Source organism: Aulonocara sp. 'chitande type north' Nkhata Bay, linkage group LG10 (genome assembly GCF_057382095.1).
Source record: "Aulonocara sp. 'chitande type north' Nkhata Bay isolate Kocher_YH1m ecotype deep benthic linkage group LG10, A_spYH_male_GT1.1, whole genome shotgun sequence".
Lineage (NCBI taxonomy): Eukaryota > Metazoa > Chordata > Actinopteri > Cichliformes > Cichlidae > Aulonocara > Aulonocara sp. 'chitande type north' Nkhata Bay.
This window is the reverse complement of record NC_141353.1, coordinates 34,567,373-34,585,154: the sequence shown is the minus strand read 5'-3', so window position 1 is coordinate 34,585,154 and position 17,782 is coordinate 34,567,373. Positions and strand designations below refer to the sequence as shown.

The following is a 17,782-nucleotide window of genomic DNA, read 5'->3' as shown; positions in this document are numbered from 1 at the left end:
CTGATGAAAAATCTCAAGCAATTACTGAATTTCTTTTTCAGGATAAACAATGTGGAGAATTGAATTTATAAACATCAACCCTCTCAATGAATATGAAACACAATATAACAATTCTTGCTATGTTATATGTCTGTCATAGTTAAAATAATCTGTATAGTTCTAAAAATGTGGTAGTCTGATTCATGCTACAGCTTAATAATATGATTCAAACAGCTTTGATAGTGTGGAGGCATAACTGGGTCAGAATCAGTAGTGTCTATGACATATATAGAGTCCTTAATCTTTAGTCTGCAGCAACTGTGTGTAGACAAACAGTCGACACTTTGCTGTGTCCCAGTAACAGACTCTGGGGATTAGCAGTCTGCTCTAGATAGATGAGCCAGGCTGTGTGTTTTACTGGATCTTGCTAAGTGCTAATGCAAACTTCTGAGCTCACCATGAGATAAAGTGCTATGTAACTATTTATAGCGTTTTGGACATTAAACATAATTTAATTAATTACTTCTAAAGGCAAAAAAAAAAGATTTTAGTTTTAATGATTGTGAATGAACTAAATGAAAAGCCAGATGATAGCTGGTTATTGGAAGGTATGTGCCATAATTGGCCTACCTTACCAAACCAGTTTCTACATTTGCATATTTTCCATTTAACAATACTTCCGGATTGTAGTGAGATGCCTTACCTTTCAGCTTTGAGTTATCTGACTGGCTTTACCTGTAGTCATACAAAAACAAACAAGAGTGTTTGTTGGTTATGTCCTTAAGCATTTGAACATATTGGACATAGTCCTGTATTTTCAGAGGCTAGAAACTCATTTAACAAACAATTTTAAGTACAACTTGTTTTTAAACCTTGGATGGAAGTCCTTTGCAGTCAATGAAATTATGCTTTTTCCTGCCTTGAGGTGCTTGACTAAGCTCTGACTTCAGCAACCTCAAGTTTCTGTTTGAGTCTTTGTGCCGTAAAGTTTGTCTTCAGTAACCGAAAATGATTCTCTGCTGGACTGGATTGTGATCATGTGACTGACTTGGGCAGACTGGCTTGAACCTTTTTTTTTCATTTTAGTTTTTCATCTTGAGAAACCCTTGGGTTTCTTTTGCAGTAAACATAGCATAACCCTCTATCACCATCTTTTTCAAAACTGTGCAGACTCTTTAAGTTTTTTTCTTCTTTTTTTAGAAGTTTAATCTGGTCTTCCTATTTTTTTTTGTGTAACCGGTCGCTTGCACCTTGCTATAAATGTCATTACATTTATCTCTTGAGTTATTATAGAGTTGAAAATAGTGCATCTCTAAAAGAACACTCCTTGAGAATGTTCCTGACTTGGGTAGTTGATGTGAAGTTCTTTTTCTTAATCAAGAAAATAAGCGTGTCTTGAATTTTCAGCCTTTTGATGGCCTTCCTCACTTGCATCGATTTCCTAGACTGAAAGTTCCGGTGAACAGGAACCAAATGCAAGCTGAACACTTTGAAACTCTTATGTGCTTGATTTAATAATGAAAAAACAGGCTTCACGTTTCCATGAAACTTTAAGTTAATTGTCCAACTACTTTTATACTGTAAAAAATGAAAGACTGTTTATAAAACTCTGTAACTGTTACCTCAGTATTTATTTATTTTTGTTAAACTCTGAATTAAAGTTGAAAGTCTTCTTTCACACCTGTCTTGCTTGGTCTACAGTCTACTGTGTAAAGACTCAAAATAGCAAAAAATTGTTTGGTTGTCTTGTGACTTATGGACGTAACTGTATTGATCAGTCGCAACATTGAAATCACCTCTTTGGGAGCATGGTCTTTTGAGGGTGTCCTGTGAGTTCTGGCAGCATAACCTTGGGATCCTGTGTGTTGTGGGCATATTCTGATGCATGCAGCAGTCATTTGGTAAGAATGCCTTGTGCTCTGCCATGTTCCTGAGCAGTTTTTATGGTGTGTATTATCTGCTTTAGAAGGCAGCTGCCACTGGGGAGTGCTGTTGCCATAGGAGAAGAAATGAGTACAGGTTAGGTGGTGGGGCTGAAGATGAGTTCAGGGTGATTTGGATGAAGGATAGAAGTAGAAGGCAAGGTCTACAAGATGGTGGTGACAATTGCTGTGACAGTGACACTAACAAAAAGACTAGAAGCAAAGCCGAAAATGCTAAGATTTCTGTTGGGAGTGACCAGGATGACTCAAGTTGAGTGGTTTGGAGACAAAGTTAGAGGGGCAATGTTGAGATGGTTTGGACATTCACAGAAGTTTAGTGGATATATTCAATGAACTGACGCTGAATATGAGCTGCCAGGCAGCAGGGAAACCACAGAGGAGATTCAGAGAGTGTAGTGAGGAAGGACAAGCAGAGGGTTGGTGTGACTGAAGAGGATTCTAGGGATGGGGTAAGATGAAGGCAGATGATCTTCTATGACAGCCTAAAGAAGATGATTCATTCAATTTAGTTCCACTTGACATTTTCCTCTGTGCTCTTGCTTTCAGTGTCTTTGTGCAGCTTCTTGTCATCACTGAAACAGAATGACAGCTTTAATGACAACTCTACATTGTTGATGTATATGGTCCCATCTGTCTTACGTTGTGTGAAACTAACATTCAAATACTAATGTGTCCTTGGGTATGATGCAAACAAACTATAAACACACTATAAAACAATACTGGTCAGTGTATGTCTCTCATATTAAAACCCTTAAAACTTTGATATACTCTTTGCTTTAGGTCAACATGTCTGCAATCACTGGATAGTGTTATACCTTAGCGTTTACATTGAACAGTACAACATATTGAAACTCGGTTAGTGTATGTAAGAGATTAGTTTATTGTTTTAAAGCTCCCTCTTGTGGTGGAAAATGTGAAGAACACTTTTTTGTAGCAAATGTGAAATACATTTTGGGGTCACTAGATAAAATGTTCCACAAAAGTGTACTTTTATATTATTTATTTCATATTTGTCATTTATGTATTCCTTCTGGAGGTTTGTACAGAATTAGCTGTATATAGATTTAGATGTAGGTAGTAGGCATTTGTTGGATTGCTTAATCTATGTGTTTGTGCTATCTCTTATAGTTTTGGATTTCCTTAAAATAGGTGGGTTATGTGTGTGTATGTGAGGGGGGTTATAAAAGATAACAGTTGGTAAAGCGCCTGAAGAGGGATACTGTTTTTCTGACTCCCAGCAGGACAAGAGGCTGACAGGGAGAAGTGGCAGTGGCAATTGATGTGATGAACACATTCTATTTATAACCACTGTTCAGCAGCTGCCACTCTCTTCGGTCTCCTCTTACATTACCCCCTCCACTCCTCAGGCCACAGCTTAACTGTGCTGTGCTCACTGTGACCCCGCCCTCGAGGTTGCCCACCCTCTTTCTCAGGGCTAGTGAGTGTGCTCTTACAAGACCCAGGTTTTACTCTGCCTTGGCCCTGGCTGCACTGCTTCAGTGACAGAGTGAAGATTGGAAGGTTAACCAGACCCAGAGAAAAGGTAATGGGCTCATGTCTCTGGCGGACTGTGTGTGTGGCAAGTAGTGTGATCAGCTCAGAGTGTACATGCTCTGCTTAGCAGTTCTATTAGGGGTCTGATGGCATCTCAGAATGGCCTCCTTTGCTGTTGAAACTATTTATAGGAGTGGACTGATGAAATCAGGGACAGAGATAGTGAAACATGTTGCTGTGGAACTCATTTTGGTATGTCACCTTTTAATGAGTTAAATAAATTATAGTTTAGTTAAGAAAAAGTTGACTTGCTTTCTTTCTAGTTTCTAGTTCTAGTATGGCCATTTCTGCAAAAGAAGCAGATTCCCAATATTTTTATAATTTTTGTGTGGTGATTGAGGGAATGGTTAGTTGTTGTTTTTTGTGTGTGTCATTGCTATTATAACAGAATGTGAATGAGTCCCACATATGACGCAGCTCCAGATGAATAAGTTTGTTTTGTGTGCCTTGTGTACTTGGTCAGATTCTTGTTCATGTGTTTTGCAGTTGGAAGAAAGCTAACCTTTCATTCATTATGAATGTTCATGTGCTCTATCTTCAGTGCTGCATAGTCTGTCTACCCTGTTGCTGAATGACCTGTTGTGTGCAGTTCAGTGTCCCACTGCTCATCTTCAGGTTCCCATTCTCGGCCGTCTTGAGCTGTCTCCACTGCACCCCCCCCCCCCCCCCCCCACACACACACACACACACATCACCACCATTCCATCCATTTATTCTTCACCTCATCCAGTTAAATCCATGACTTCTGACCTATCACCATGGCGTATAAATCACGCTTCTCTTTCTGGGAGCAAAAGGAAAGTCCCTTTTTGCTTTTTCTTTTTATCTTATTATTCAGTGATTTTGTGGAATATTTATGTTAAGAGAGTAACCATGATCTGAATGTGTGGTTTGATTTGTTTTCTTCCTTCCTCTTGTGTAGGTTAAGGTTGAGAACAAGCCAGATGTAAGTGTTTTTCAGCTGCATGTGTTTGAGTGATGGTGATACAAACCATTTTTGTGTAGTAAAAGAAGAGTGGCTACTATTGTCCTGTAAGAGATACAGTTCTTAGTAAAATAATCAGGCATAGTGGATGGGCACCTACTCTATCATAATTGAACCATGGGCAGCAGCTCTTTATTTAACCAATATCCAGTGCAATAGCATTAGTAAAGTATTAATTGAATATGATTTCTGAAAGGTAAAAAATAATCAGCTTCATTTGGTTCCATATTTTTGGGCCCATCCAAGTTCTTCTTTTCAGTGACTTGGTGCACCCTCAGGTGTTACCGGCCCCACAGAACCACTGCGGATGAATCCACTTTGATTATATACAGTCCCACCTGGCTTATATTGTGTAAAACTAACATTAGAATACTAATTTGTAACCTTGCCCATGAGTCTCTGGACACGTTTCTTTTCCCTTTATCCAGCTGTAGACTCAATTCAAGAAAAAATAAAAAAATAAAAACCTGGCTTGCCCATACACTGTAATTATGAGATTTAATGAAAATGAGTAATTGAGTTGGCTTGATTGATTCTAACCTTAGTGAGCAGTTTAAATAATCCTTTTCAAAATAATTCTCTGTGAAATTTTAAATCCAGTCTGATGTAGATAAGGGTCAACCTCAGGGAATTCCTGAAATTGGTCTGGACACAGGAAGTGGTCCACAGTCAAGCGCATCACCAGCTGAAGAAGCCAATAACAACACTGGTATGGGAGGTCCAGACACACCTGGGGAGGAGAAGAGTTCTAGTGGTAAAAAGGTGGTGAAAGTTGTCAGAAGAGTTGTCAGACGAGTGGTTCCTGCTGGAACAGAAGAGCGCAACCAGCACGCAGTTTCTGCATCTGCTACAGACGCTGCGATCAGGAAAACAGGAGCTGCTGGGGTGGAAAAGGATGATATATCAGTGGGCCTAACAAGCCTGATGGGAAGAGGCAGAACCAAGGAACATCGGCCTCGCACCCGCACCCAGGACCGCAAGGAAGACACTGTGACGCAGGAAGAGGAGAACGAAAAGGTGGAGGAGGTTGAAGAAAAGACTGCTATGACAAAAACAGAGGAAGTTTCATCTGTGCCTACTACTGCAGCCCTTAACACTCCACCAATAAAGTCTAATCCCCTCACCCCTCCACTTGGGTTCATCCCTCCACCCAAACCTGATCCTTTGGCCCCACCTCCTGGTTTCATCCCAGTCCCTAAGCAGAACGTGTTGACTCCACCACCAGGTTTCATCCCCACCAGAAAATCAAGCCCACTGCCCACAAAACAGAATCCCCTTATAAGACCTCCTGGTTTCATTCCTGTCCCCAAGGCAGATCCCTTGGCCCCTCCTGGTGGTTTCATCCCAAAACCTCGTCCACTTGCTGTAACGAAACCAGAGGTACTGAGTGAAAAGTGCATGTTTGCTACTTAGCCACTAGGTGGAGCACAACTTAAGTCGTCACTGCTAATTCATCCAATTTTCTCATAAATGAGCTCAATGAACATCTTATAGATTGTTTTTTGGTTATGCATTCATCAAACTTGAGCTAATCTTTGTTATAAACAAAATTAGTTAAAGTATAATACATTCCCACAAATAACTTTATATAATTGTTGCCTTGAATAAGTGGAGGGAAGTGGTGCACATATGGAAACTAATCATCAGATTTATCAGTGGGTATAAGGGTGTGCTCATGACCTGCACTGTAGTTGTCTGATGAGTTGGAGCACTGAGCTAAATCTCATTACTGTGACTTTCAGCAGACGGAGTTGAAACTGTGCTCTCTCTGCTGTGCACCACTGTGAGAGAGGATGTTTAGTAATGTTTTTAAAGATGGGAACAAGAATAAAGATTAAAAAAAAAATGTTGTTCAGGTTAGCATTAATTGTCTTGTAACAGTCTGTCAGAGAAGAGTGTCTTTGTTTCTACAGAACAAATAATTGGTTATGTAAACATTTAAATCTGCTAAAAAGAAAAGAAAATTGCTTTAAGGATGTACCTTTTTGTATCCCAAGTTCCATTTTATACTTCAGACAAAGTTATGTTTTTGTCCTGTTATTTAGTCTCTGGCATTCTGTCTGTCAGCCTACCATCTGAAAATTTCATCAGCAGATGTCTGTGAAATCTGGTGAACAGTTGGGTATTTGGCCATAGAGTGAGGGATTGGATTTCAGAGAGATGCACCTGGTGTTTTTGTTGAGGGATATAGTGTTTTTAACTGCTCTAGGGAGAGACTCGGCTTTTAATGTCAGGAACAAGATGTTAGCTGATCTTAGAAATTTATGTGTGACAAACCATTAGTGTAGGTTTGTTTTGTCTAGTGATTTTTATATTTCTGCTCTCACTAGAGCTATGACTGTACAACAGAAAGGTGTTTTTATGTTGCTGACAATGGCAGACCTCAGCCATTAGCAACAACTAAATTATACCTGGGGTTTGACAACTTTAGTAATTTGTTTAATTCCAGTTTTTAGCAGCTTCCTGTAGAGGGGAAATTGAAACCAGACTGTCAAAGCCTTACTTTGACTTTCTCCTGTGTATATATTAGAAAAAAAGAACAAGCAATATTTGATTGGAATTTAAAATAATTTTTGATTCACAACTTCAAGTATAGCAGCAGCTATGGAACAGAAGTAGAGAAACTGAGCTTTTTGCAGTTACAGAACAATGGCATAGAACTTTTGATGGGTTAATTTCAGATGCAACTTTGAGATTTTTGGGGAGTGGCGCCTGAAAATTAGGTTGGGATTTTGATTATTTCATTACTTTGAAGAAATTTGCATTCGATCGTTGCTGAAACCACCATCGACAATTCAATGCCTAAAACCATTAATCTTTACCACAGTGTTTAATGATCCAATTTTCTTGAACAGCTTTTTTGCCCTTACCCATTTCCTCACTGAATTAGTTGGAAAATTGTAATTAGTTTGAACAAGCGTCTCTTGAAGTTGGCTCTAGTTTTCTAATTAAAATCTAGTTTAAAGTTAAAAGGAAATACCTCGAGCTTTAACTTAATTGTCATCATCATCATGTTATCATGTTAATTCCATCTGTGTGTGTGCATGTTTGTCTGTGTGTTTGTGGTTATTTACATATGTTGTGCAAAGGTGCAGGAAACATCTTTCCCCCCTGTGGTCTCCAATGGTAAACCTCCCCCTGTTGTCCTACCCCAGTCTGCAAAAAATGAACAGGTGTGTGCTAAGTTTGCTCCTAAGGTTGACATAAAACTATGGTTTTCCTACATTCAGGAGCATAATACTTTTTTTTTGTTGTTGTTTTTTTTTTTTTTTTTTTGCATGCAGTGGTTCTGCAGTGGAATAACTCTTTTTTTGCCCCAAGCTTAACCCAAGGCCTGACAAACGGCCTTCCCGAAATGATTTCCCTAAAATTCCAGAGGCCATCATTGGGCTGTCCCAAGCAGCCGTACTCTTCTACACCTCTGATATTGCTCAGCTTAAGCTCGGTGTTTCTGGCTCTTTGCCAGCTCATTTGTATTAATTCTGTAGCATTAATTGCATTATTATCTGGTCCAGAGAAGGACTGAGCTTGTGTAAGCCTCGTTTCAGTCTCAGTCATATAATGACAATGTACTCTGACATTGATTATTTTAGCAGTGCTGGATTATATGGCAATGAGTTACTTGTTTTCAACGTTTAGAACATGGAAATGAGCTTATTTTACCCCTTCTCATTGCTCTGCTCTTTTGTTGTCTTAATCCATATCTTTTGTCTCTATGCTTTTCTGTGGGTCACTGGATCCTGACTTGCTGCTGACCATTTTGCTGTTTACATGGCTAGCATACCAAATGCTACAAATCTTCTCAGGTACAGCTTGCTGTGCTGTGGGCTCGACACACTCCTTCAGCTGTAGAGTGCTTGAGTCTAAGCTTGTTCTCCTCTACTGACCCTTCTCTAGCATATATATATATATACACAGTGGGGCAAAAAAGTATTTAGTCAGCCACCGATTGTGCAAGTTCCCCCACTTAAAATGATGACAGAGGTCAGTAATTTGCACCAGAGGTACACTTCAACTGTGAGAGACAGAATGTGAAAAAAAAATCCATGGCCAAGACCAAAGAGCTTTCGAAGGACACCAGGAAAAGTATTGTAGACCTGCACCAGACTGGGAAGAGGGAATCTACAATAGGCAAGCAGCTTGGTGTGAAAAAATCAACTGTGGGAGCAATCATCAGAAAATGGAAGACATACAAGACCACTGATAATCTCCCTCGATCTGGGGCTCCACGCAAGATCTCATCCCGTGGGGTCAAAATGATCATGAGAACGGTGAGCAAAGATCCCAGAACCACACGGGGGGACCTGGTGAATGACCTGCAGAGAGCTGGGACCAAAGTAACAAAGGTCACCATCAGTAACACACTACAACGGCAGGGAATCAAATCCCGCAGTGCCAGACGTGTTCCACTGCTGAAGCCAGTGCATGTCCAGGCCCGTCTGAAGTTTGCCAGAGAGCACATGGATGATACAGCAGAGGATTGGGAGAATGTCATGTGGTCAGATGAAACCAAAGTAGAACTTTTTGGTATAAACTCAACTTGTCGTGTTTGGAGGAAGAAGAATACTGAGTTGCATCCCAAGAACACCATACCTACTGTGAAGCATGGGGGTGGAAACATCATGCTATGGGGCTGTTTTTCTGCCAAGGGGACAGGACGACTGATCCGTGTTAAGGACAGAATGAATGGGGCCATGTATCGTGAGATTTTGAGCCAAAACCTCCTTCCATCAGTGAGAACTTTGAAGATGAAACGAGGCTGGGTCTTCCAACATGACAATGATCCAAAACACACCGCCCGGGCAACAAAGGAGTGGCTCCGTAAGAAGCATTTGAAAGTCCTGGAGTGGCCTAGCCAGTCTCCAGACCTCAACCCCATAGAAAATCTGTGGCGGGAGTTGAAAGTCCGTGTTGCTCGGCGACAGCCCCAAAACATCACTGCTCTCGAGAAGATCTGCATGGAGGAATGGGCCAAAATACCAGCTACTGTGTGTGCAAACCTGGGGCCCGTTCTTCGTACGTCGCTTACTACATCCAAGATCAAATCATCGCGCTAACCGTGAGCTCGCTAATCCGGTTCCCCGAACACACCTGCTGTTGACGATTACTACAGCTGGACGCAGGAATGTGACATCACTGGGTGTCGTAAAAGGGGCTACGCATCGATAGTAGAAACATTGATCGGCAACCCGCTGATTGGTCGGCGAAAATGTCGAAGGGGCGTGCTCGGTATTTTCCGGCAGCAGAGCAAGAACTCATGAGTGAGGGATTACAGGAGTTTCAGAGTTTAATTAAAACGCAAGAGAACACTGCAAAGGCTGCAAAAGCAAGGAGAGAGGGCTGGCAGAAAGTTGCTGACAAATCAAACTCGTAGGTAATTTAATAATAATAATAATAATGGATTGGATTTATATAGCGCTTTCCAAGGCACCCAAAGCGCTTTACGATACCACTATTCATTCACTCCCACATTCACACACTGGTGGAGGCAGCTACGGTTGTAGCCAGGCTGCCATATCGCGCCATCGGCCCCTCTGGCCAACACCAGTAGGCGGTAGGGTAGATCTATCATATGACACTATATTGTCCAATATCATATGGCATTATATTATATTATAATATGTTATATTATATCCCCTTTCACATTAGAGCCACAACAGGACCCACAAGAACATGGGAACAAGTAAAAGTGGAATACAGGAGTATTCTACAGAATGGTAATATTTATCTCTTAGATTGCTTTGCGTCTCTTGGCAAGGTAATACTGGCCTGTAATACTCTGTTAGTTTGTTCATAACAGCAACCAAGAAAAGGGCAGAGGAAAAAAAGACAGGTGGTGGTCCTGCACCCCCTCGTCAACAAGTTGGTTAAGTAAATAATACCCTCACGGGAATATCGATATCTCTCTATGAGCACACTGTCGCGCTGAGCTAAAGGATCCTGTCTATCCCGCAATATACGCTGAATTCTGAGGACTCTCCTTATCAATCTTGCACCTTCCGCAATGGGTTGGTCGCGTATAGGGACAGGACATGGCTGCGACAGGCTTCCCAAATCCACCTTCGCTTTTATAGCCGTGGTCTCTCATCTTGATTACACGAAGTAATTTACAATTACTACTCTGAAATATGAATTACATCTGTAATAATCACATACATGTAATAGAATGTTAATAGTACATTTCCCTTTTTTAGGAAATGACCTGTATGTATCTGTGTGACATCAATAAAAGGATCAAGTGCTGCATTATCTTTAGTTACATTGATAATATTTATTTATGGTGAAACAGTGGAAAAATATCGCTGTTGCTTTCGTATAAATGAAGCGGACATACCTGCGTGGCCGCGATCTAATCCTGTTTACATAAAGTAAACCTGCTCCCGAGCAGGTTTACGCTTACGGCTCTGTTGCTATGACAGCAAGTCCCGGATGAGCTTCGGGGAACCGAACGATCCAGGATCACGCGAAATCGTCAACAATCTAATCCGGCTAACCTACTTAGCGAGGTACGAAGAACGGGCCCCTGGTAAAGACCTATAGTAAACGTTTGACCTCTGTTATTGCCAACAAAGGTTATGTTACAAAGTATTGAGTTGTATTTTTGTTATTGACCAAATACTTATTTTCCACCCTGATTTACGAATAAATTCTTTACAAATCCTACCATGTGGATTCATGGATTTTTTTTTTTCACATTCTGTCTCTCACAGTTGAAGTGTACCTCTGGTGCAAATTACTGACCTCTGTAATCATTATAGGTGGGGGAACTTGCACAATCGGTGGCTGACTAAATACTTTTTTGCCCCACTGTGTGTGTGTGTGTGTGTGTGTATGTATGTATATATATATATATATGTGTGTGTGTATATATATGTGTGTGTATATATATATATATATATATATATATATATATATACACACACAAACTAAATTTTTTTGTGCCTGCCTACTTGTCTTTAAAATCATTGATGCAGAGGCCTGGAGTGTACTACTGCGGCATAAAAACTTCTCAAGATCTCAAGATTTATTTTTACCACTGCTCCATTTCATTTACAGTGGACTCGGTGTGTCATGCTGCTCTGTAATGGTGTTGTTGCTTTTGCGCTATACAAATACATGTACATACTGAAGCTATATTGTCATAATTCGTCAGTTAACAGCTTTTAACACTTCTTATTAGGTGCATGTCAGTGACATGGAAAGCTAAATTACTAACATTAACATTTCTGATATACATACCTTACTGTGCATAACTGTGACTGTTAATAAGAGGGCATGAGTTTTATGCTCTCTCCACAAACCCACACGTGTGGTTAAATGCATCCTGCTAATCAGTGCATTATTTTTGTATTTTACAGTATTTCTTATAGTAATACAATCATTATTAAGGACTTTATGGTAAATGTGTTGGTGAATCACTTATTTGGGTGGTGTTGCACTGTTGTTGGCCTTGCTGCAGTGTTCGTGTTATACTTTTTACACATTCTGACCTATTGTTTTACTTTTCTCCACAACTCTGCATTTTTATTGTTTCTTCATGCGGTTGTGTCAGTTGAATCTCTATAGGTGTTGAAATAACTTACTGATTTCTTCCCTTGTCCAGTCCAAACTTGTTGAGGATCCCGTGGCCATCCTTCAGGCAGCACACTCAGCTGCAACTAAGGTCTGATAATGGCTACAGCTGGTTGTAATTCTGGTTGCATCCCGAAGTGTTTCAAGTGGAATGTCCTTTTTTGTGTTATTTGTGTGGGACAAACTAGTCGTGAGTGTCACAGAAAGCCTAGTGAATGACATTCAGCACCCATAAAGCTCAAATTAACCTTCCCTATAGACTTACTCAATGTAGTTAAATCTGAGTAAAGGAATAGAAGTACCCTACTCAGTCAGTACTCATTAGTTAATAAAATTAGTTGCATTTCAAGGAAGAAACTACTATTTGGTGCATATTCACTGTTTGTACCTATTTTATTACCTCCAAACACTTGACTTGATTTAACTTGTTTGGCTTTATGCTGTATGTGTGTCTCTGTTCAGTTCAAGCAGGTCGTGCATTTTTTTCCCATATGTGATTGGTTTGGACTTGGTTGTGATAAATCCCTCCTGGATTTTAAACTTCCACCTTAAATGTCTTTATAGTGAGCATATTAACTGCACCTCTGAGTTAATCACTGTGTGAGCTCTGAAAGGTTCATAAAAGGAGAGTCATGGGAAGTCTAGTTCTTCTGTGGAGGGCTGCTTTTGTAAATGACATAAATATAGGAGGTGTGAAATGAAAACATACTTTTCTCAAATCCATATAGCCCTCCACTCAGTGAACTGAAATCCTTTTGAAAGTCCATTATGCAGCTGTATGATTTATTAATCAGTGATCCAATAGAAATTGGTTATACAGGTTTTCATATACTGATTTTCACCTCTAACAGGTAAAGACTGAGGAGCAGCTGACAGCAGAGAAAACCTGGTATAACACTGAGAAAGTATGGCTTGTCCACAAGGATGGATTTTCCTTGGGTTAGTAAAATGTCTGTATTTAAATAAATTATGCATTATAGTGCATTTAGATGGAGTTTATTGTGGGTTTTTTACCCTTTATTTATAACTATATTAAAACAAACGTACTTTTTTTCTGCTTTTCCTGGTATGGTCTGTTTCTGGTTGACCTTTTATTACATAACTGTAAATGTGGGTGTGTGAAGCATTGGAAATGCTTTTGAAATTTTGATGTTATCAGGCTGCTCATTTTACCTCAGGCTGCATGTGATTAAACCAACCATGTTTTCAAAACTTACATTTCAAAACTTACTTACATTTTATTAAATCTCTGACACTATTGAAAGAGATACAGTTGCCACATAGTATTATGCAAAATGAAATGAAACTTTTGCACTCAGGTTGAAATGATGTGTCATAAGTAGTTAACTCCACACTTTGTGGTGGTGCAGCAACTCTCCTGAAGATGGAGACAGGCAGTCTGCCAGAGGGGAAGGTGAAAATCCGCCTGGAGAGTGATGGATCTTTATTGGATGTGGATGAAGACGATGTAGAGAAGGTATTTAATCATCTCATCATTTGTGAACCTCATTAATTACAGATGACACTTGTGAGCTCTTCTGACTTTGAACTCTAGGCAAACCCTCCAGCGTTTGACCGAGTGGAGGACTTGGCCTCTCTGCAGTATCTGAACGAGTCGAGTGTGATGCACTCTCTGCGGCAGCGGTATGGCAGCAACCTGGTGCACACCCACGCTGGGCCCAACATGGTGGTCATTAACCCCATTAGTGCCCCTTCAATGTATTCGGAGAAGGTAGGCTCTAGCCAGTACATGTGACACATCTCTTGTGGGAGAGTATAAATGAGAGTGTAGTGAGGAGAAAATGCATTTCCAATGGTAGTAATCCATGTAAAAACACTATAATTTTGCTTTTCTTTCCAGGTGATGCAAATGTTCAAGGGCTGCAGAAGAGATGACACTGCTCCTCACATTTATGGATTAGCACAGGCTGCCTACAGGAACCTGCTGACTACTCGCCAGGATCAGTCCATTGTATTGCTGGGCAAGAGTGGAAGTGGCAAGACCACTAACTGTCAACACATCATCCAGTATCTGGTTACAGTCGCAGGAAGCACCAACAGAACATTCTCCAGTAGGTTGGAAAGGATGTCCTCTGAATTAAAATAAATAAATAAATAAATAAAATTTAGCTAATATTATGATTGATGTTGTTGAGTCCACCTCCCCAATAACAGCGTATGATCTTTATTGTAGCGGAAAAATGGCAGGCAGTCTACACTGTTTTGGAGGCTTTTGGGAATGCTTCTACGTGCATGAATGGCAATGCTAGTCGCTTCACCCACATTGTTTCCTTGGACTTTGACCAGGCGGGCCTGGTGACCTCAGCCTCTATCCAGGTACAGATAAGCACATTTATTAATTAACTCACTTGGACTCAACTGTTGAATTTATTCCTAATGAATAACTGATTTTCATTCCAAATCAAATTCAAATTCAAATTTTATTTGTCACGTACACAGTCATACACAGTACGATATGTAGTGAAATGCTTGGACAACTGCTCGTGACCTAAAGAAAACAAAAAAGGAAAAGGCTATGAATAAGATAGGAAATAAATATGAAAAATTAAAAAGGGTAAATTTAACTAGGAAGGAATAAAATATAAATTAAGGTTAAAAATGAAATAACTGTACAACACAAATTAGAATGAAGGGTAAATTTAACTGGGAGAACAAGATAAAATATATAAATTAAAGTTGAAAATAAAATAACTGTACAACAAAATACACAATATAGAACTATATAAGAATGTATGAAGAAATATAAATAAATATATACACAATAACAGCAGCGTGATTTAAGTAATGAAGTGAAAACAATGTCCAGAATGTCCAGACATAAAGTGGTGTATATTTTCACCAAACTCAGTCTTTGTTATTATGCTCACCTGCTCATAATATTGTATTTCTGCCATCCTTTCAATATTGTGTTCTGCCCTGGTCTTTCAGACAATGCTTTTGGAGAAGATGAGAGTGACAAGAAGACCAGATGGAGAGTCCACTTTTAATGTTTTTTACTATCTAATGGCTGGAGTAGATAGCTCTCTGAGGTAGGGATTAATACACTCATGTCAATTACTACCTAAATCCACTACAGTACTGCATTGGTTTTTACATAGATATATTGTAGTTCTCTATAATGCTGCCTTTTCTTCCTATTTTCCCTTTGATCCTAAATGTGTTCACTAATGTCTTGTAAGTTATTTATTTTTTAAATTTCTTCATTAGAACTGAGCTGCACCTTAACCACTTTGCTGAAAGCAGTGCCTTTGGAATCATGCCACAGACTAAGGTAAATGCATCCTGATACTAGAAGTTTGGCTTGTTTTGTCCAACCAGGAATGGAAGGGGAAAAGTTTACTTAAAGATTTACCCACCCAAAAAAGAAGCTCAAGTTATGTTTGTGTGAATCTGCCAGGCAGAGGATAAACAGCGGGCCTCTCAGCAGTTTTTCAAACTGCAAGCAGCCATGAAGGTTCTGGGGATCAGCGGTGATGAGCAGAGGGCCCTCTGGCTCATCCTTGGGGCCATTTACCACCTTGGGGCTGCGGGAACCACCAAGGGTAAGATTGCTTGAATGCACTCCTGCACAACTGCATCACCTATTGGAGATGACGTTTGTTCTGCTGTTATAGAACAGGCTCCAGTGACAAAGCAAAATGCTGTTTTTGATTTGTGCACACAATGAAAAATAATTATGGTGAAATTACCTTTGTTAGCCCAAATAGTTTTTGTAACACTTTGTAATTTGACAGATATCAAGCTGGCATTATCTCACTGTTGGCAACATGTGCTGTGTGATGCAATCACATGTAATCACAATGACTGAATAATACATTTATTTATACGTTAAAAGTACACAGTGCACAGCTGCTCCAATGATCAATAGCTGAACATTTAAATCTAGGCCATTGCAGAAAATGTTATACTTTAGATCTTAGCACATTTGCGTAGAGTGGGGGGTGGGTGGTGGTGGTGGGCTGGAATCATTCAAGACTTTGTGGTACAGAATTATTGCTGCCTTTATAGTATGTGGCTGCCAGTGAAGTAATACATTGTATTTTTTATTTAATCTGAACCCCTGTCGGATTTACCTTTATCATTCCTTACTGCATGAACATATTAAATAAACAGAGCACTGTTTGTGGTTGAGTAACTGAAACTAATGACAAACGTCTTGAATCTAATTGCTTGGAAACACCGTTGCTGCTCACGGAGAGAAAAACCTTGATCTAATTCTTGACAAACATTTATTTTGTCATAAAGATGCATTACAGGACTAATGGGAACAGCAGTTCTCACGAACACAAGAACTTGCTTCTGTCTAAAGCTGTTCGAATGATGAAACCTAATGTAACAGATTGTTTTCCTTTAGAGTAATAGAACGGCCCTTTTGTCAGGATTTGACTAACTTTTTAAAATTAGATAGCTGACATTTGTAAAAGCTGTAGCTGCCACAAAGATTTTTATTTTAGGTGAGTTAATCATCACATCCTTTTTTTGTCATTATAAAAGGCCACTGGAAGGATAGAAAGGATAGAATTAACCATTTAAGTCCTTTCAAAACACAGATTTAAGTGTTTATTTATATTTAGCATTGACTTTTTGGTTGATGAAATTTGTTTTGTTTTAATTTTAACTGAGGTTAAGTGGGCATATTTACACAGATGAGCAAATGAAAAACTGTCCATTTAAGGATTTAATTGCTGTTGTAGTGCAAATAAATTAATTACCGAATAGCAGGATAATATACAACAGAGAAACCACAAAAAAAATGTGATAACAGTGGCAATAGTGCTGAATTTTGTGCTTTTTGATACGTTTGCTCACTCTTCAGTGCCTGTCTGTAATTGCCAGTTACTTATGAGAATAGCTTGCCAAATAATTTGCAGTGATCCCCTCCAGCTGGCTCCCAATATTTCTGATGGCAGAATAAAGCAGGGAATAGTTAAAAAAAAATCAATAAATACTGTCTGTTATTGGGAATAAAAATTCTGAACAACTTTCTGCTTGGCAATACATTTGATTGGTGTCTTCGTTTTCAAAATGAATTCTTATGAAGAAGCAATGTCAGGGGTAGGAATAGGAAGTCATTGAGAGGCCTGTCTATGGGAATATTTATTAATGATAATAGTCTACAGTCTAGACCCTTTTGTACCAAGGGCCTAGTTTGCATTTTGGTTATCAAAAGGAGTAATAAACAGATTATGAAATAAATCCATTGGCAGTGTAACTTTATCCTGGTACACAAGAGGGCAGCAGTGATCTCCAAAACCTAGTTAAGGGACCACCTGAAATGAACTTAGTTTTCTCTGTATATTGTGTAGTGAACACTTACATCGAATAAGTATAGATAGGAGACTTAGCATACTCTTTCTGTGTACTTAAGAAGAAATATTGTACATATGTAATTTTCTTTTATTATCTTTAAAAGCTGTACAGCCATCTGCTGTTTGATTCTGCAATGTTCATTCATGTTGGTAAACCCACTTTGCTCTTTTTGATGTTTTAGTGGAATTTAAGTAATTGTGCTGCCTGGTATCTATCAAAGTAAATATTTAAATGCCTTTGCTTGTCTTCATAACTAGCCTTATCAATAAGAGAAGTATACAAGGCTTCTGCAGTACTGATGAGACAGATAGAGCCCACTACTTTGTCTGAAATCCCACAGTTTCTCTCTTAAGTCTTAGAAGATACCACTTCATGGTGGATTAAAACTGAAGCTGGCACTCATATCTTTATGTTAGCA

The 17,782-nt window shown here is 39.3% G+C and overlaps 1 protein-coding gene across 5 annotated transcripts in view; it reads left to right on the top strand.

Annotated features, from left to right (window-relative positions):
- The window catches only part of LOC147321278 (unconventional myosin-XVIIIa-like), a 61,025-nt gene that overhangs the window by 5,622 nt on the left and 37,621 nt on the right, over positions 1–17,782 (top strand). For 2 of the 5 annotated variants that reach the window (XM_086309642.1, XM_086309644.1), the window contains 8 exons: positions 12,885–12,972; positions 13,404–13,510; positions 13,589–13,765; positions 13,895–14,105; positions 14,228–14,370; positions 14,983–15,083; positions 15,262–15,325; positions 15,452–15,596. In XM_086309642.1, the coding sequence (XP_086165768.1) occupies positions 12,885–12,972; positions 13,404–13,510; positions 13,589–13,765; positions 13,895–14,105; positions 14,228–14,370; positions 14,983–15,083; positions 15,262–15,325; positions 15,452–15,596 (1,036 nt within the window). Of the gene's footprint in view, positions 1–3,188; positions 4,275–4,399; positions 4,423–5,061; positions 5,842–7,550; positions 7,635–8,240; positions 8,268–12,064; positions 12,125–12,884; positions 12,973–13,403; positions 13,511–13,588; positions 13,766–13,894; positions 14,106–14,227; positions 14,371–14,982; positions 15,084–15,261; positions 15,326–15,451; positions 15,597–17,782 lie in introns of those variants that run through there. The other 3 variants (XM_086309640.1, XM_086309641.1, XM_086309639.1) reach the window with 3 other exon arrangements.